Source organism: Eptatretus burgeri, chromosome 2 (genome assembly GCF_056783735.1).
Source record: "Eptatretus burgeri isolate ZD-2024b chromosome 2, Ebu_testis_v1, whole genome shotgun sequence".
Lineage (NCBI taxonomy): Eukaryota > Metazoa > Chordata > Myxini > Myxiniformes > Myxinidae > Eptatretus > Eptatretus burgeri.
Window position 1 is genome coordinate 119101940 of NC_140962.1, and position 19726 is coordinate 119121665.

Below are 19726 nucleotides of genomic sequence, written 5' to 3' on the forward strand. Positions count from 1 at the left end.
TTCATCTTCAAGTTCACAAACACCACAGCACAATGAACTTGAGATATTTTGAAAATTATAATCTTGATCTACAATGTGATCCTGGACCCTTGTTTACAGGCATTACAAAACGAAGGTGGCTGGAGTAATAACAAAATGGCAACTTACTTTGAAGAATATGCTACTCTTTGCTTCCAGTTGTTTGGCTCTCGCGTTCGTATCTGGGTTACCATTTATGACCCTTTGGCCATTGCTTGGCATGGTTATGGTGACGGCTCATTGGCTCCAGGAATCAAGAAAAACCCAGGTAAACTCCCTTATGAAGTCGGTAATAATCTCCTACTTGCTCACGCCAAGGCTTGGCGGGCCTACGATGAAAAATTTCGGAAGTCCCAAGGAGGAACCATAGGGATGGTATTTGGATCGGATTGGGTGGAGGCCTTTGACCCTGGCAATGGAGCAGACATTGATGCAGCTCAGCGTTACATGGAATTCACACTTGGCTGGTGAGTGCTGGTTATTATCTTTTGTGTGCAAGGTATACTCGGGAGTTGTCAGAAAATCCAATCTGCTCAGGTGATAATTAGCTGTCATGTTCATTCCTCTTGTGGAATTCACCACCAAAGCACAATGAACTTGTGCACTTCTAATTTCTTCATTAATTGCATCTTTGAAGTTTCATCATTATTCTTAGTGACTAAAACTTTTTGAGGAACTTGTATGTATGTTCAATGAAGAGGCATTTACTGCATTTTACAGCACACTTGCTGAAGTACTCGGCATGGCCCAGGGAAATTCAATGGAATATGTATTTAATTATTTCCTGCATGACAAATTGGGGAATGTTGACCTTATTGTTTCCTATGAATTGCCAATCTTGGGTGTTGCATAATGCACTTGGACTTGTGTTGAAATGCTGCCCTGGAGGCTGCATGTCTTGCGCGTTGATCCTCAACCCGAACCTGTGTCTGCTCTGTAGTTTCAGCTGACGTGGAGGCTGCTGGTCTTACACGCTGATCCTCAATCCAAGCCTGTGTCTGTTCTTGAGTCTCAAATGACCTGTAGACTGCCAATCTCTTTGCATCTGATTTGTTTCTGCCCCTCAGCGGTCTTTTTTGGGTGGCATTTGGCAGTATTTATAATGCAAGTAAGGGAGGTTAGGTTATTTCATAACAGAAGTGTTCCCTTGGGAAGTCTCTTGAAAGTTGACTAAGTCAGAATCAAAAATATCTTGGTAACCCAGAGGCAGGTCACGTACACTCAAAGTTTGTTTTCATGACCTGGCAATGCAATATAAAATAAAATAAATAAAAATCGAGTAATTAACATCAGTATCTGAGCCCGTGTAATTTCCATGCAACATACGGGGAAGATTTCAGGTGGGGGAGCATGAACACGATGGTGTTATAATAGATCTGGAGGCACAATGCGCCCTAAATAGTCCTTTCCAGAGCCACATGTATTAACGCGAGTTAAGCCACTAGAAGTGCTCTGGTGGGCATCTTTCCATATCAATCTTTGTGATGCAGCAGATTAAGGTTAAAAAGCAACAGTGAGATTGTAGCGAGATGGGGAGCATTAGAAAGAGGGGAGAAACATACCAAGAGAATACAGTACCTAGTTTCCATTAATAGCTTGCATACATATTACATATTACCACAACATATGATCTTCACAATGCATATTACTCAATAGCTCCTGCAAGAAAAAAAATCCCAGGCAGTGTAAGCAACATACTCGCTCGAGGCCTGAACACAGAGGTGTTATAATAAACCTGTGTAAATAAATATTTTTAATAACAGGTGCAGGGGTAAACATGATAATATTTAAATTGGTGTTGTTGACAACAAATAATCACTCCAACCTCAACATACGATCTTCACAATGCATAGTATTCAATCACTCCTGGTTTAAAAAGCAAGGCAGTGTATAAGTAAAAGACCCGATCGAGGCCTGAAGGCCAATTAGCTGGTCTTATCTAGGGTCAATATTTTTTTATCCAAACATAGCCCTCAACCTTCGTCTGGATGAAAAAGGAGGCCATGCAACGTTTGGTTGCACTGTTTCCTGCAGGGTGCAATTTCATAAACGTATAAACACACAAACAAACTTTCTTCTTTACATACAGTAAGAGTCCAACATTCACAGGGGATACGTTTCTGAAAAATGCAGTGAATGTTGGGGCATTGTTTCAATTGGAAAAGGGGGATAGGTTTCCGGTGATTCATGATTGATAAGGGGAAATTTAAAAATATAACTAACACGAATGCACATGATTACAGTTTCATTAAAATGCTTAAAAATAAAAAAAACAACTGCAGCAGTAATTGCTGTTTCCAATTTTTTTTATTTAAGATAAGCAAATACCCCCTCTAGCTTTGCTGACGGGAATACTAAGAGAAGGGAGAGAGAGAAAGGTGGCGGAGTGAGGAGGTGGAAGGGGAGGTGAGAGTTAGGACAGGGGAAGGGAGGGAGGGCAGGGAGAGGGGTGAGGAAGGGGGAGCGAGGAAAGGAGAGGGGGTTGATGAAGGGGAAGGGGCGAGAGCGACACTTCACCACACGTCGCTATACACTCACACGTCAATATACACTCTGGGAGGCAGGGGTGTGAGGAGGGGTGGGAGCAAAGAGGATGGGGGAGCAAGGATGGTGAAGTGGGGAGGGGAAGGGGGTGTTCCAGACTTGCATTTGGTTGCGGTACTTGAAGGGAAAGGGGGTGGGTGGTTCGTCTTGCATTTGGAAGGTGGACTTGAGGGGAAGAGGGGGGGATGGTCCCGTCTGCTGACATTAGTGCAGGATTGAACAAAATGGAGTACGTTAAAACAGCACATTCAAACAGTATAGCAAAACCATGCATCACTTTCAAACGGCACGTACCATTTTTAAAGAGATTATAACATGGGCTTCTCTTGAGGTATGTGACTCAAACCGCATCTGCCACCCTGTTTACCTGCTCTGTAACTAGATCTCTCAGAGGAGGCCACACACCGCCCAGAATGCCAAAGAATGCACGAACCAGACGAACGAACACCCGTTCAGCAGCCAGACCCACCGCCAGGACAAACCCACAGTCCAAACCCTGAAACCCAGCTCAGGCCAGGAGACCCTATAGCCCATCACACCTCAACTGCAATGCTTGTAAACACCTGAAGATGTCAGTTTTTTCTGCCTTTATTTAATTCCACGCTGCTAAGGTGAATTTCGCAGTTTACATTTTGAAATTCAGCTTCAGTTTAGAGAATCAAGAGCTTATCACATTTGTGGCAATAAAATAAAAGCATAAACACTTGGAGATGCTCGGAGTGTCAAACAATGTGCGAATTATACAATGAACATTAATATATATATATATATATATATATATATATATATATATATATATATATATATCAGTTAGAGCTGCTGCTAAGGTCAATTCCGCAGTTAAAATTTTGAAATTCGGGTTAGGTTAAGAGATTATAGAGATTGTGGCATGTGTGGAAATGAAATAAAGCCATGAACATTGGCATCTCCAGGATTTTCGAAGCATTGTGATGTATCCAGTGATTTGTAGGTATGAAGATGAGGCATTCAATGAGATGAGTGAGGAAAGTGAAAGAACAAATTTGTGTGTTTTATCGTTAAGAAACTGTTGCAGCCTGTTCCAAGTCAAGGCATTATTAAGCAGGCCAAACAAAATGGTAACTTCAGACCCTAGCAAGCTGACAGAGGGCTGACTTGGGGGCTGATCAAGGATAACGCCTGTATAAAGAATAATTAAATAAGGCCGTTAATTATCTTCAAAAGGGGTGTTTAAATTAACCCAAACATCTGATTTTCACTCTTGCACTCCATTGGAGTTCCCTTGGTGTGCCTGCAAAGTTTCAGGCCATTAGGTTTCATGGTTTTGGAGTTATGGAGGAGATACACATACTGACACACCGATGGACTGACGGACTGACATTTATTATGATCGATACGACTTAACTTTTGATGTGATGACTATGATGATGAGTTAGAATTGATTTAACTCATCTGAAGAGGACACAGGTGAGGATGTTGATCAGTCATGCACCGAAGGGGACGCAGGTGAGGGAGCTCATGGTGTTCAGGTGGAGGGGCAGGAGTGAAAGAAATGGGTAATCGACAGCTGTTTTGCAGAATGCTGCAGGTTTCTGTGTATCTCCTTGTATGGGAGCATAAAATCACCCAATCCCCTCTTGAACTAGAGGTACCACTCTATCACTGAGTCAGCATCTTGCAACCTGTCAGCGTGGCTGGTGCTTTATACACGGCTGGTGGGAGATGGTTTTAGAGCTGCTTTATGCACGTGGCTGGTGGGAGATGTTTTTTGTGCCTGTATAAAGCACGAATAGCTGAAGCATGGGGCTGTGAAAGTAGAAGTAGGTCACATTTTATAAACCGCGATTATGCGGGGTCCGCGAATGTCGAATCCACAAATGTCAGGGTTTCATGGTATTAGATTATTCGGAGAATAGGAGACAATAGACAAATCAATAATTTAAGGGATTTGTACCTGTGATCCCAGCATCATGGGCTGCGTGTTAAGATGGGAATGCTAAACAAGCCAATCCCCTTTTCAGAATAATTTACGTTAAAACTTGTACAATTACTGAAAATGGGAAAAGTTTGGAACTTGAGAGTGGATATTTCTACAGAAGCATCAACTATATAGGAAATGTTTTTTTATGGTATATAATCGACAAATCAATATAGTCGCTGGGTCATTGAACCTGGGATTTCTGCATTATTCATGAACTGTCTGATCAGTATAAAATGGAGTCATGCTCAGATGTCATGAGGCAAGCATCATAATAAGAGTATGCAGATGGGATCATGCAAGCCCAACACTGATGTTGTCCATAAATTACACAAGTTTTCATTTGTATATCTTCTTCATAAATCTTGACTTGAACATGCCTCATATTTGAGCTGGACATATGTTGATTACGTAAAAGACAGAGTCACCTTCCGACCTTAACTAGCTACTTCAAGATGCATGCAGTCTTCCAGTTACTGCCTCCTGGTTAAACTCCTAAAATCCAGGCTTACTGTCTACCACCACTTTTGTTCCCCTTTACTCCTTCTTGTGGCACTGCCTTCCTCAGGCTATTCAATCCCACCCACCCCATCTCAGGCTTCAAGCAAACATCTCTCATTCCTATGCACAATCTTTTATACCCCCTTAACCGTACCTCACATAGCCCTCGTAGTTGCACGTTATTGTTTCCTCCCCTCCTCTTTTCCTGTTTGTTCATTCCCTTGTTCATTGTCTCAAACCGTGGCACCTCTACGCCACTGTCACTTTTTCACCTCTCTGTCATCTCGCTCTTCCATGAGACTCGATCTCGTATAAAATAAATAAAAATAAGTTTCGTCCATTAATTAATTATTTATGAGATCATTTGTGTGAAGAGTATTAGTAATCACTACCCATAGTAACGTTTCCTACTTTAATATATGTGGTGAAAATCAAGATGGTGGCATGTGAAGTAAAGATAGTGAAAAGATAATTGTGAAATTTCTCATCAAAATAAAACATCATGCCTGTTAAAATCTACAGACAATTAGCTGCACATTATGGTGATACAGTATGTGGGGTTTTCTAAATCGTCCAATAAATTCCGTTTTATTAATTTGTTTTTTAATGCACAGTATTGATTCTGACATATCCAACCTGTCTTCTATGGACTCTGCCATTGGTGGACACCTGCTTTGTCAGGACATTGAATTTATGCAGCAGCCGTTTTTAAATGCAAATTCACCCTGAAACAGCAGATATCTGTTCAATGCAAATGTGAGCAATGATTTTGTGTAATAAAATCAACAATGTATGGGAAACATATTAACACAGCTCATAATATGTTGGTTTGAACAAGCATAGAATCCAAGTCGAAAATACTGCTGCCTTCAATCGGATTTGAATGGAGAAACTGGAATATTAATCTTTTTATTAGGCCATCCACCATACCCACTTAAACGTATTTGATAATAATCAAGTGGTAGGTTCAAACCATCAATACTTTTGATTTATTCTCTGTATATTAAATGTAGATGTGTTTGATGCCATCCATATACAAGCTATACCCCAGAACCAAAAGACAGAAAAACATTATTCCTGTACTTTTTATTTGTATTTTCACATAGACTGCTTAATAAAGAAAAACTATGCCAACAATTTGCTGACAGGATATCTCAGAGGTAGAATAACCAACTTTGAGCTGTCCATTGAGTAAAGAGCTTGTCGTTCTAGGAATTCCTCACCCAACAAAAACTGTCATGCCGTTGATCTTCAGGCAACATCATTCAGGGCAGGGTGTCACATCTGCTCGCATTTGCTGGCAGACGTTAGAGTCCATGGTGCGATTTTTTTATTTTTTTTTATTTTAAACAAAGATTAGGCAATTGTCATCAGCACCCTGGTCAAATTCCATCTGAAGTCTTTCCCTGACTACTTCTGGGAATATTATGGAAAACCACCCAGTGTGTATATTCCTCACTATTAGACTGCTTTTGTAGCACTCGTGCTCTGGAAAAAGTATTGACTCATTATCAACACAAAGACTATGTTTAACACAAAAAGCCACCTTTCCATTAATAAATCTCTATGCCACATGACTTTCCTCACCCAAGGTTTGCTGATCCAATCTACCATGGGAATTATTCGTCCACAATGCGCAACACAATATTTGATGGACGATTGCCTACCTTGTCAGAAGATGACCAAAAACTTATCCATGGAACACATGACTTCTTGGCTCTATCACATTTCTTCAAAGGTCTTGCTGTACCTGATCGACTCCGTGATGTGAGAAGAAAATTGAGCTACCGCCGTGACAGGGCAGCAGAAGCCTTATCAGACTGGACCTGGCCAAAAACGGGTGCCAAGAACCGAGCCTTCACACCATCTGCTCTGCGCCAACTCCTGATTTATGCATCAAGTCACTATCCAGAACCTGGTGGTATCTGGATTGCTGGAAATGGCGCTGCTCAGTGGAGTAGAGGTGCAACAAACACAGATGATAGCATGCGGAGCCGATATTTCAAGAAGTACATCAATGAGATGCTAAAAGGTACATCTTTGCAGGAGCTGCACTCTTGGAGAGTGGGGGAGTCTTGTCAGAAATGAGTTTATATCCTCACCCCATCCCCCTCATCTACCCTTTTCTACATCCCCCGAAAAAGTTAACTTTAACTTTTTAATTTTTATTTTTAAAAAATACCTTCTCAAATCACATTTCTGTACAGTATAAACTTGAATAGTATACTGCAATCATTACATCACAGCAATACTAACAAAACTTATTCCCACCCCTCCTAAAGCTGTACACCTTGATGGAGTGAATGTGACGGGCTACTTTGCTTGGACTCTGATGGACTGTTTTGAGTGGTCGGCTGGATACACGGAGCATTATGGGTTCTATGCAATCAATCACACAGACCCAGGCCTTTCTGGTATCCCCAAGAGCTCGATTGTGACATATGGCAACATCATTGGCTGCAATGGTTTTGTTTCAAACAACAGTGGTGATCCCTGCTTACACTTACGTACGGATTTGCTGGAATGAATATTGTTGACTCCTGCTTGCACTTGTGTATAACCAGTGATATACAGCAACATGCGAAAGATAGGATAGAAATGGTCATGCATAATTTGGTAGCAGTTGGTATTAACCAACTAATTCAATTAAAAAGCCCTTTTACTGAAATAATAAATGAATAACTTTAGTGCTGGTTTGTGTCGATAAGGTTGCACCTCTTTCTCTATAAGCAAGTCAGCTGAAGTGTTTGTTTAAAAAAAAAACAATTCCAAAAAGAATTGAATAACATTTTGCTGAACTTCCATCTTCACAAAAAGCCATCCTTGCAAGTTACCATTGTATAGTTCTTAGAAATTATCTTACTTCAGAAATGAAGCCAAAACTTAAAAAGAGCAGCACAGATTCAGAAATGAAAAAGCATCTCAAAAGTGAAAAAGCAGCTCTCTAAAAGTGTCAATTATAAAGATGATTTTCTTCCATGATATGGACACAAAAGCAGAAAATATTTGCAATCACTTAATGCAATCATGATGCCACCAGACAAAGACCAGACAAAAGACCTAAGGCATGGGAGACATCTGTGGCTACATTGGATCACCAACATTCAGTGCATGTAGACCTCACTGCAAGACCAATTGTGAGATTACCTACATTTCAGGCTGGTGGAATGAAATACAGTACTGTATATATGGCCATAGGTAGCCCTCTTACTGCTTTCACTCATTGTGCACCAACAGTCAGTGACCAAGAGTAGTAACTGTTTGAAAACCAGTGCCTCCCTTCATGTCAAATCCAATTCAGATAACTCGTATAATGTGCACACCAATCTATATTTTTGAATTTGCGTTCATTGTGTTTAAAACTATTTTCAAAACTCATCAAATTCAGGGTGACATCTTCAATGATAAAATATCCATGTGTAAGGTGATGACACACTTGTCTGTATCGCCAGTTTTCAGATAATCTGGCTTTTGCTCCCAAGCACCTGACTGACATATTTCTCTCCAATTGATGGCTAACTGAGCTGGAATGAATGTGGCAGAATTTTTACAAAGGGAATCAAAAAATAAAATTATATTTTCTTGGCCTTCACCCACTTTGATCAGTTAGTTCATATTCACTATTTCTGGCTCACACTCATTTTCAGAGTACTAGTATTTCACATTTTAATTGTATTGCTCGTACTATGTCACCCTTCGATTGGTTTAGGTCATCTTTACCATTGCTAGCTCGCTCTCATTTTCACATTATTCCATATTTGAATGATATGTTAGAGAAGCATCATTCGGCATGTTTTGGAAAACTCTGAAATGCCCATTGTTGAATTTATTGCAAGTTTTTTTTTTTAATGAATACCATGTTAAATATAATACTTTATAACATTACTTCAGCAAAAAAAAATTAGAAATGTAACAAATTCAACACTTAAAAATGACTTATTTTGTGATACATGTGATGTAATTTCAAAGTATTTTATACATATGAATGTCGTGAAATGCAAACGAACTTGTTATAGGGTAAGAATAATAAACGGAAAATGAAATGTGACTGGGAAAAAAATACCCATTAAAATATGAAAAAGAGACAAAACAAACACAGGAGCGAGGAGTGAGGAAAAAACAACAATAATTAATCATATGCACACAATAAAGAAATAAATGTTGTGAAAAATATTTTCAATGTTTTCTCTAATTCATTTATATGGATTCCTAAACAGTCCTGGTTGCCTACTAGAAGAAACAAAACAACTCTTATCATCAAATAAAATACTTAGTTAAAAAGCTAGGAATCCTCTGTCAGGTACAACAAGTGTTCTGGCTCATCTGAGTGTGACCCCCACCAGGGAAGCATTGTAATGCAACTTCATTCCTCCCAGGAGCCTCCTAACTCACTCTGAGGTTTACCCAAAACACCACCACACCAATATTAAATAGGAATTGTATTTAAAAACTATTTCCTATAAAAATGGAGAGGGAAAAAGAAACATTGCAAAATTTGCAACGTGTTTATCACATAAAACTTTTGCTCAACCAAATAAATCATGACCACAATGTGTACATAAATGGGAAGAAGAGTATATTGTCATCTATATAGTCATGATATTATAAAAGGCATATAAAGCAACATCGACAAACAATGAAGCAGAGGAAAAACTCCATGGATTGTGGTGGCTGTTTAATAATGTGAATATAATCTCAGTACATAAAGAACTATTGAGTTCATAGAAATGATACCCCATGCAGTGTTCAAGTATATACTTCCATTTTAATAAAATAATGATTTCAAAGATTGTTTTAAAATCCGGAAGTTTAGCGCAAGTGAAGCAGTTTTATACATCACCCATACACACCACCCTATTTAACATGTCCACGTGCTGCAAAACTGGAGGTTCTTGGAAGTATTATGAAGGTGATGTTGTGTTCTGCAGTGCTAACTATACAATTCAGTTTATATAAAAGTTTAAAGAGGTTTAAAGGCATATAAGTAAATTAATTCCGTGTTTTACTGCCATTTTATTATTGCAATAACATTAGTTATTCATGCCTGTTGTTTGTGTACTTTATAACATCCTCACAAACAGTAAATTTCCTGTTTGAAATGATTTTTAATTTTGTTTGACTGCCAGGCAGGCAGATAGTAAAAATATTATCTCCTCTCTGTCCATGTGTGGTCAGGACAAATTCAGAGCCAGAGTACTGTAAAACAGCAAATTTATCTTCCTATTCATGTTCCTATTCGTGGTCAAAATATATGAGAACATTAAATTTAAGTAAGTGGTTCTTTGATCAAACTGATAAAACAGCAAGACAGACATGAACCAATTTCTTAACTCTGCTTTTTACTTCATGTGCATTGGGCAATGAAGTGAATAAACAAAACATACCTAAGGGGTTTAAGAAATATCCTTATAGAAATAACAAGGTGGCATATGTGAGAGAAAGCATACCAAAGATACTATTCTTATATAAATATAGAGGAAACAACTAAAGATCACAAACATTAATTTAAAACGTATACTAAAAACTCTATATTCTGTAACTAGAACGGCACTCACGAGAGCACAAAACTCTGCCAGGGTGAACAGTTTACGTTTTGTCTCCCACTGATAGGCCGGATCTGGATACAGACCAGAACCAAAATCAAATAGGCTTCTTTTGTCTCATATCCAACTCATCCACCAAGTTTTGTCATAACTCGTCCACAACTTTTTGAGCTATCATGCTACACATAGTTTTTGGACCCATCTCTCAATTGCGAAGGATCACTTCAAAAAATAATAACTTTTCGGATCCAGATTATCTTGATCCTCACCAAAATCTAACCAATTCGTCCTTGGCATATGCCCAACTTGTCCACCAAATTTCTTTCCGAATCAGTCCATAACATTTTGAGATATCCTGCTCACAGACAAACAAACAACCAGGAGTGAAAACTTAAGCTTCATCCACCTTCGTTGGCAGATGTAAATATCATGCATTTATGTTATGTAAATGTACAATAAATAAGCATAGATTTTTTTTGTCAAGTATGTAACTTACATTTTTTAATGTTCTACTATAGACGACATATAAAAGTGAAAATAAGATATTGGTAGTAGGAGAGAGAAAAAGAGTGCAAGGACATTTTATTTTGCAATGATTGTAATCAGGACATTCAAAGATCATACTATAAGTATCTTCTCCAAATGAAGGCATTTACTTATCACTTAGTAACACCTGAACACAAACATTTATGACAGTTACTATTGTGGAAGAGAGCTGGTGGAGTAGCCGAGAGGTATACACACTAATCTCTGTGCTGCCTAGCCTGGGTCTAAATCTCGGCCCAGCTATAAATTGTCATCTCGGTGTTTCACAGGTTAGACGATGCATCAATGCGTGTGCCTTCCCTTGGATGGGCATTAAACTTGGCATCCTGTTTCCTGGCATTAGTTAGTGGATGTTAAAGTTCCTTTGCAAAGAGTAGGCGAGGTATCGCCGGAAATCTGAACAAGCCCTAAATTTTCCCCCTCTCAGTTGAGTATCTTAAATGAGTGGTGACACATCCATGATTGTAACCTCCAGCTCATAAAACTTCCGCAGCAGCCTTATGCACGTAACATCTCAAAGAGGTTCAGCATCAACAAATTGCTGGGGGAGGAGAGCAATTGAACTATTTAAAGACGAAGTGTATCGTAGATTTCAATTAAAAAAAAAAAAAAAATATATATATATATATATATATATATATATATATATATATATATATATAATCACTTTAATAGTTATCTGAATTCAATATAAGTTTTCTTAATAAAGTTATGAACACGTATAAAGTGTAATTTTTTTGGAATAAAAATTAATGAAAATATATAATGGATTGAAAGAATCTGTATTTAGGGAAGATATTTCAGAGCAGGAAGTAAGAAGTAAAGTTGAGGCTCAGACATTAAAGTAAATTTGAGGCTGAGACATATAAATGCTTTTTTTCACTAATAAATGGAGGCAATTGACACAGCATTTTTGACACAATTGAGATGATATGATAATAATCTCAAACAACACCATAAAGGAAGATTACTTAAAAGGAAACTGTTACTGGGAAAAGTACCTTTGATAAAACAAGAACCAACGTAACTGTATTTCATTGAAACTTTCGTGCTTTGTAAATGTAGATTCAATAAGGCTGCTGAGAATGAAAATGTCACGATTGAAAATGATTTCCTCTGGAAAATGTTTGATACTGTCGGTTTATTAAATTACCTGTGTTATGAATTAAATTACATGGTACATATGTTAATATGCACCTAACCTTAAGACAGAAAAGATGTTACATAGAAGGCTTAACTCAAAGAGACTCTACACAAAATAATTCGTGAAACAATGACATCAATATATGTAAAATGAAATGCAGTTTTACAGGCAGTGTTAAACGTCTTGTGAGAGAGCTGCATTATTTATGGTATATTTTGAAGAAACCAAATGGACACTGAGAACACAGAAAAATGCGCTGATGTAATACGTTGTAAGGTAAAACAACTATCTCTGAATTGAACAAGACAGATGGGAAATAAAATGGGATACAAAGATTGTGTGGAAGCTTACAGGTATTATCAAAAGGTTCATGAAAGTAATTGTAAAAATAGCCTATTTTACACGTGGCTTGCTTTACGAACTAGAATAGGGTCAATGCAATTGAAACTAGAGGGGGAGCACTCGGTAGAGTGAAAAACCTCCGCCGCCAATACTGCTGGGTCACTTAAGTGAACCTGATATCCTATTCATTGTAGGTCAAAACGGATCAGACTCTACTGAACCACGATTGAATAAACTAAACTAGATGGACGCGCATGTAGAAATGCCCAAAAAATAAAATCGAAATTTTTTTGAAAAAAAAGTTACAAATTTTTTTTTCTCTAACAAATTTATTTTTGGGGTTGGAAATCACTTAAAACATGTAGAAATGCAAAAAAATTCAAATATTTTTCAAATAAAATCGAAAATTTTTTGAAAAAAAAGTTGCTAAATTTTCTTCGTTTTTTTTTTTTTGGACCAAGTTCAAAATATAATGGCATGATCCTTGGACCATACCTAATCCCCCAACTAAGTTTCGTCAAAATCCGTCCAGGAGTTTTTCTTTAATACTGTTCACGAACAAACAAACAGACAGGGGTGAAAACAGTAACCTCCATCCATCTTCGATGGCGGAGGTTAACGAGTGACCAAAATGAAATGATAAAGCCCAAAGGAGTCAACATTTCTGTGTACTTTGAAAGAGAGTCTGAAAAATCTTAGACTTATTGTATGTTTTTTGAAGACATAAAATTATAAACTAATGTAGAGAATGGCACAAGGATTCGTCTAACGTAATATCTATAAGAGGTTTTCTTAGCAATACATTCGGTGGCGATGAAAAGGAGAAAGGAAACAGTAAGGTAGTACAAATAAAAGTAATCTTCCTGAACTGATTTTGTGTACTTTTAGTCAAAAACCATGTGCTATCATTGTGCCTTGAATTAAACCATGTACAAAGATAAAGCTCTAGCCAGTACTACTAGATAAAGTACTAGCCAGAAAACATCGAAAAAATTTAAATGATCATGGCAAGGTTAAACTAAAGAACAAAATCTATGTCAAAAAATACTTAAGAAGCGAGATAAGTGGTGGCTTTCTTCTGTTTCTAATTAATTAATTTGTGGGACTCAGTGATGAAGTGTATCTCACAGGAAGAAATTAAACAGTGCTAAAAACAGCCAATGAAAGAGAATGGAAAGGCAAGATAGAAAGGCAATACATGTTCAAGGGTTATTCAAGAGTGTTAAACACACAGAACATGGTCATTGTATATTTCTTTCCCCAAAATGATCATGAAAAAATAGATGAAAATGGAATGATTCCAATTTATGAATGTTTGAATAAATATGGAAAGGTAACATCAAAGTTCGAACTTGAAAAGATTTGTGGGATGTTTTGCTTGGAAAATGTAATTATTTGTATGAGTAATGAATTACATGCTCTCAATGCGCAATGAATTACAACATTCTCACGTCAAATGCAAAAATATTATGATGAATATCGAAGACGGTGTTGATGGAAACAATGCTCACTGGAGTTGTATTTCTAACACTAATTGTGAAAAAAATATTGATTGCAATGGACCTACCACTGAATGAGTCGGAGAGGATGGAACAAAAGTAGCACAATTACCTTTAAACTGTCTAGTCTGGGTTTGATTACCATTCCAACTCAAAACTGTCAGACTGATGCTTCACGTTGCATCAGTGAATATAGTTCTGCCATTGTTCTGCCTACAGCTCCTGCCATTGTCTTGTCCTTAATTTCAATTTATCCATCTGATCTAACACAAATGACACAGTCCACCTAATACTCAGTTAAGAAATTATTCAAAATGTATTTCTCAGAAATTACATTTGCAAGATTTTCATTCAAAATGGTGCAGACAATTATGTCTTTATACTCTCTTTCATCTAAATTCTAAACAAAAGATTGTCTTTTCATGATACTGTTTTTAACCTCATATAAATGACTTGTGTCAGAAGACATGATTGTACTTTTGGTGTATAAAGAGAAGAAGATTTAAATTTATCAAGTTATGTAATGAAAGGCTCAATCTCAGTGAGAAAATCTACCTATATAAAACACAATGTGTGTTCGTGTGTTTGTGTATTTATCTGTCCCCCCCTTCATAAGGATGATTTAAGAAAGGTTTTATTGGCCAATTTTTAATATGACTATGTTCACTGCAGTCTATTTTTCAGGATTAAAAAAACTCAAAAAACATCTTTCAAAAAAGAGTAATTACATCTCTTATATTGGAAATGTAGAAGGTGACTTGCAACAGGGCCTCAAAAGCGGTGTACAGAACGTTTAAAAAAATGACACTAAATGCAAGGCACAGGGAGGTGGAATTCACTGCACATGATGTGCAATATGAGCAGAATAAAACGGGTGTTCATTTCCGTCTGTATGATGTCCAATAAATGAAGAAGATATAAGCACACCTGACGCTAGGCCGAGGCTTCAGACTTTGGCACGCTCACGAGGCTGTACTGTCGAAATGACACATCTCATAAGATAAAGAAAATATGATCACATTTGTTCATGTAATGTTTAAAAAGAACGTTTCCAGCTACGAAACATCATATCTTCCAGTCTCTTGAATATTTCGGATAAAATAATTCTGACGTGTCATGTTTGATGGGCTTTTATACAAGTTATAATATAGCACAGGAGTTCAGTTTTGAGAAATGCTTAAAATTAATCAATGGTGAAAGTCCAAGATATTTAACAGATTTAGTAAAGCTTTAAGATTTGATACAATATCTGCCAATCATCTGAATTATTTAATGGCCCAAATGATTCACAACTTCTCACATTATCACTTAATCAAAATACTTCAGGAAGCATCTCTAATCAGTGAAGACTAGTTATTGAATAAATAAAAGATGAAAAAATAAATGCCATGAGAAGCTAGTTGTGCTCATGAAAGAGTTGGACTTTGAATTTAGACTGATGAGTGACATACAGGTGAGAAAGAAAGGGAGGAACATGAAACTGCTGAGGAAGAAAGTTAGGAGGAAAAAAAAAAAGAGGAAGGTGGGGAATGTGAAGAAAGTAATTGAGAATCCTGATGTTGGCGAAGGAACTGATAAAGCTCATAGTCCCATAAAAAATAATATCAATGGAAGAGGCTAGAGTTGCCAGAGGAATACAAGAGAAACATTGTCATTGGTAATGAGAAAGCTAATAATGCAAGGAGAGAAGAATCCTAAAATTAAAAAAGCTCGTAAATGTTTTTTTTTAAAGCAGAAATAATTTGTGACACGAGTTATTGTGTGTTGATATTGATCATTCAGTACTTCACATCGAAAGAAGACAGATAACTTTTTTTTATGAAGAGAAGATTTGAAGAAAAGCTTATTGGAAAACTCAAAGCAGTTGATAAAGAGGTAAATGGGTTGATTAAAGAATATAAAGAAAATTTAGAAACATTAATTACCATAAGATTATGGGTGATGCCAGGATTGTTTTATCAGCAATTTAGTGCAAATGAGCACATGCAAAATGGATGCAACACAGAGGTTTCTTTTGATTATACTGTACTTATGTCCAAGGTTGCACTACAAATGTTTATTTAAAAAGAAAAAAAAATATTGCTTTCTGTAAAAAGGTTTCCAATGATATCAAATATCTTGATCAATATGGATATGTCTTCTTTTAAATGAAGAAAGAAAACTTGTACCAAATTATTTAATTTCCTAAAACTACAACTAAGTCATAAGAATGATAATGTTCCCCATGTGGAATGGAAAAAAAATGTTTACAGTAAATATCCAGAGGTGATATCCATAGAACCAGAAGTGACATTCAGAGATCCAGAGTGATGTGCAGTACAGAAAATATCAGGAAGCAGATTTACAACTGGGATTCCAGGAGAATTGCATCAACCTGGGTATTCCGTTCTTTCTGTGGACCAGAAACAAACTCAGATAAGTGATGACATGATTGTGAAAATTCTCAGCCTTGGAGCAAACCAAAATTAAAGTTAATCAAATACATATAAAACATAATATTGATTGTGTAAATCGTACAATGCTAAGTGAAAATATGTAGCAGATACAGAAATGCTCGATAATTCAATCCCTTATCCAAGACACAAGATTAAGCGAAAAAGTAGAGAGGTTCATAATAAGAAAACTGATAGGTGGTAAACTGAAACTGTGGGTGTAAATTGTTCATTTTATTAATTGAAACTGGGGCTTGGTAAATCTATCCCATCCTCAATAAAAAAAACCTTTTAAACTCTGATGATATCAAGACTGAGAAACCGAAAGGACTCTATTTTTCTAAAGAGCAAACTAAAACATAAATCATTCATGAATTACATAAACCATTTTGATATAATTTGTCATGAAAAATGTTTTAATCCAGAGTTATTGATTTTATTTGGTCAGGTGATTAACTGAATGTAAAAACGAGTGTTACAACAATACTTTGATTGGCATCAATTTAAGGTCCAGATAAGCATATGTTATTCCTCTGGAAAAAAAATAAAAAATTGATGTCACTCTCATGGATTCTTTGAAACAAATATTAAATAAAAGCAAAAGGAAATCTAAGCAATTATGGACTGATGAAGGAACAGAATCTTATTATCACATAATTATGAATTTTCTTTAAAATACCTGTATTTATTAATTTGGTCTCATTATGTCAGGAAAGGCCTGGTGTTGGCTTCATGGTTAAGATAGCTGGCTTAAGATATTCGGGTCTTGAGTTTAAGCCCCTGTCATGCCATTAGATAACACCAGGTGGGTTGGCTCAGCCTGTCATCCTTTTTAGGTTGGCAAAATGAGCAACAGCTTACTGGAAACAAGGGGCACTGCATCAGCGGCACAGCCGTGCTCCCAGCGATGATGCAACTAGTAGCCACAGGCTTTATACAGCATGATGATGATGTCAGGAAAGTTATTTGCAATTTTGACAACTTGAACTGTTGTGATCAAACAAGTTATTTGCAATTTGAAGGAATGACTTTGCAACAAATTTACCAAAATAGGAAGGGAGAATTTATTATTCAAGTTCTGTAAGAGTATAATACCATCTATTCCTCAACAAACTCCAAACTCTCAGAAACTGCATTAAGCACTAAGTATGTAAAATATGTCAACCTGAGAAAAACAACTCAAACTGGTTGATGAAACGATGTTATATTTGGAAAGCTATTTTATTTTAAAAGGTTACACTAAAACATCGTTGAGTGAGTTGTTTAAAATTGCTGATGTGAGACAATGTTCACCTGGACTTGTAAAAAAATGCGACTTTAATGTGAAGATTCGCTTTTTCAACAGCAGCTGCAGAAAACAAAATAAATTTCACTTGCTTTGTGTGCAATTTATTTTGTATATTTCCAAAAGAATCAATGAAAACTTTTTTTAAGGTACTCTGGATTGTTAGGACTCATAACTACTTCTTGGAAAAGTACTATATACAAATGGGAATACGATACCGTATTATAAAAGTGTGGTCAATGTTTTGGATAAGCATTGCTGTGAGCCAGAAAGCTTCTGGGAGGTTGTATGCTTGAGTGTCCTAGAACAGTCTTCTTTCTGGTAGCAATGAGACCAAGGTGAGGCAGAACATCCATTTTCAGACGACTCGTACGACAAAAATACAAAAAATAACTTCAAAAGGAAAACCAAATGTAGTTTTTCTTTTAGACTAAGGCTCCATTTTTTTTCTTTATATTTTTCCTCCTTAAAGTACACTTTTCCAAATGAAAGAATAACGTTTTTTCTATGAGATCGAGGCTCAAACAAGATCAAGCATTAGGGTATGAATTAACAGTAGGGCAGCAAGAAAACAACCAATATGCAAGGGAATGAACAAACATGAAATGAAGAGAGCGAGGTGGGAATTGGAAACACTGCATCCTACAAATAAGGAGATTGGGTTATGAAGGGTCCAGTGATTTGCTTATCTTGGAGTATAAGGTGCACACATGTTAGGACAATATTTGCATTGTATGTCATATTTGTCAATAATATACAGCATTTAGTTAATGCATTTCTTTTTGTCTTGTGAATATTTACCTGTTTGAGGAAATAATTTATTTTTATCTTCCTTTGTGTTGCAGCCACAACCACCCCTCTTCCATCAACTGTCAGTCCCACAAAACCTGGGCCCAGAAGACCATTATTCATGGGAATAGCTTTAACACCTAAAGAGGCTTCATCTGCCATGTGGTCGATGTTTGGTATTGTACTTGGGCTATTTCTTTTCCTTAGTTTCAGTTGCTGCCTCAATTTGAAAAATAAAAAGAAAGTTAGTGAGTTTAAAGATTAAAAGACCATGCATTTCTAGTTCAATAGTCTCAGAATTGAAATGTGTAAAACTGGCAGCACATGCAATTAGCTGCATTATGGTTCATGTCAGAACCTTTTCATGTCAGGCATGCATTTTATTTTAACTCTGAAGAAGAACTATTTGCACTTTAATTTTTATCAGTCTGCCAGTATGATTGTTGCATGAATGATTAATTGATGTCAGATTATGTGCATTACCTACTACAGATAATTTAAACAAATAAGATATTATTCTTCAGATCATGACGTATAGTACTTTCAGTAGATTGTTTAAGACCCTTATTTACTAAAATGTGGATTTTAGTGGTGGAAGAAATTTATAAATGGTGTACATCATTGGACGTACAATTAGAAATGGCATGATGTCTTGCTCCAATACGTGCATTTAAAAAACTGCAGGAAATTTGACTCACTTGATTTTGAAAACTACGATTGAGTAATCATCTTAACTTGGATTTGGTTCGTCTTTCCTTTGACACTGAAGGTATATAATTATTGTGTAGCTGCCCAAACTTTGACAATCTTACCGAAGTTTGAACAGCACCAGATTCCATAAAGGAAAATACTGTTTGAGCTTGGATCAAACATTAACATTACAGTAATTAACATGACTGCATAGTACCCTCTGAATTTCACATCAAAGGAGGCCTCCTGCAGATGTAGACTAGCACAAGCATATTTAGCATCATAGAAGGCCTCCTGCCAATGGACTAACACAAGCATAATAATAATAATATAATACCAATCCTTTTGTGCTGTAGAGACACCTAAGGCTGTCGAGGCAGTTTCATTGGCAAGGAATTCAGTCCTAGATAGGTCACCACTTCGATGCAGGTTACCT

General features: G+C 36.7%; 1 protein-coding gene across 1 annotated transcript in view; it reads left to right on the forward strand.

Annotated features, from left to right (window-relative positions):
- LOC147032931 (uncharacterized) overlaps nt 1–19726 on the forward strand; it is a 209944-nt gene that overhangs the window by 189339 nt on the left and 879 nt on the right. Inside the window, exons 28-31 of the mRNA XM_085850977.1 lie at nt 100–485; nt 6613–7052; nt 7303–7527; nt 18657–19726. The exon at nt 18657–19726 is cut by the window's right edge and continues 879 nt beyond it. Of these exons, the coding sequence (XP_085707103.1) occupies nt 100–485; nt 6613–7052; nt 7303–7527; nt 18657–18865 (1260 nt within the window). The 3' untranslated portion in view covers nt 18866–19726. The remainder of the gene's footprint in view (nt 1–99; nt 486–6612; nt 7053–7302; nt 7528–18656) is intronic.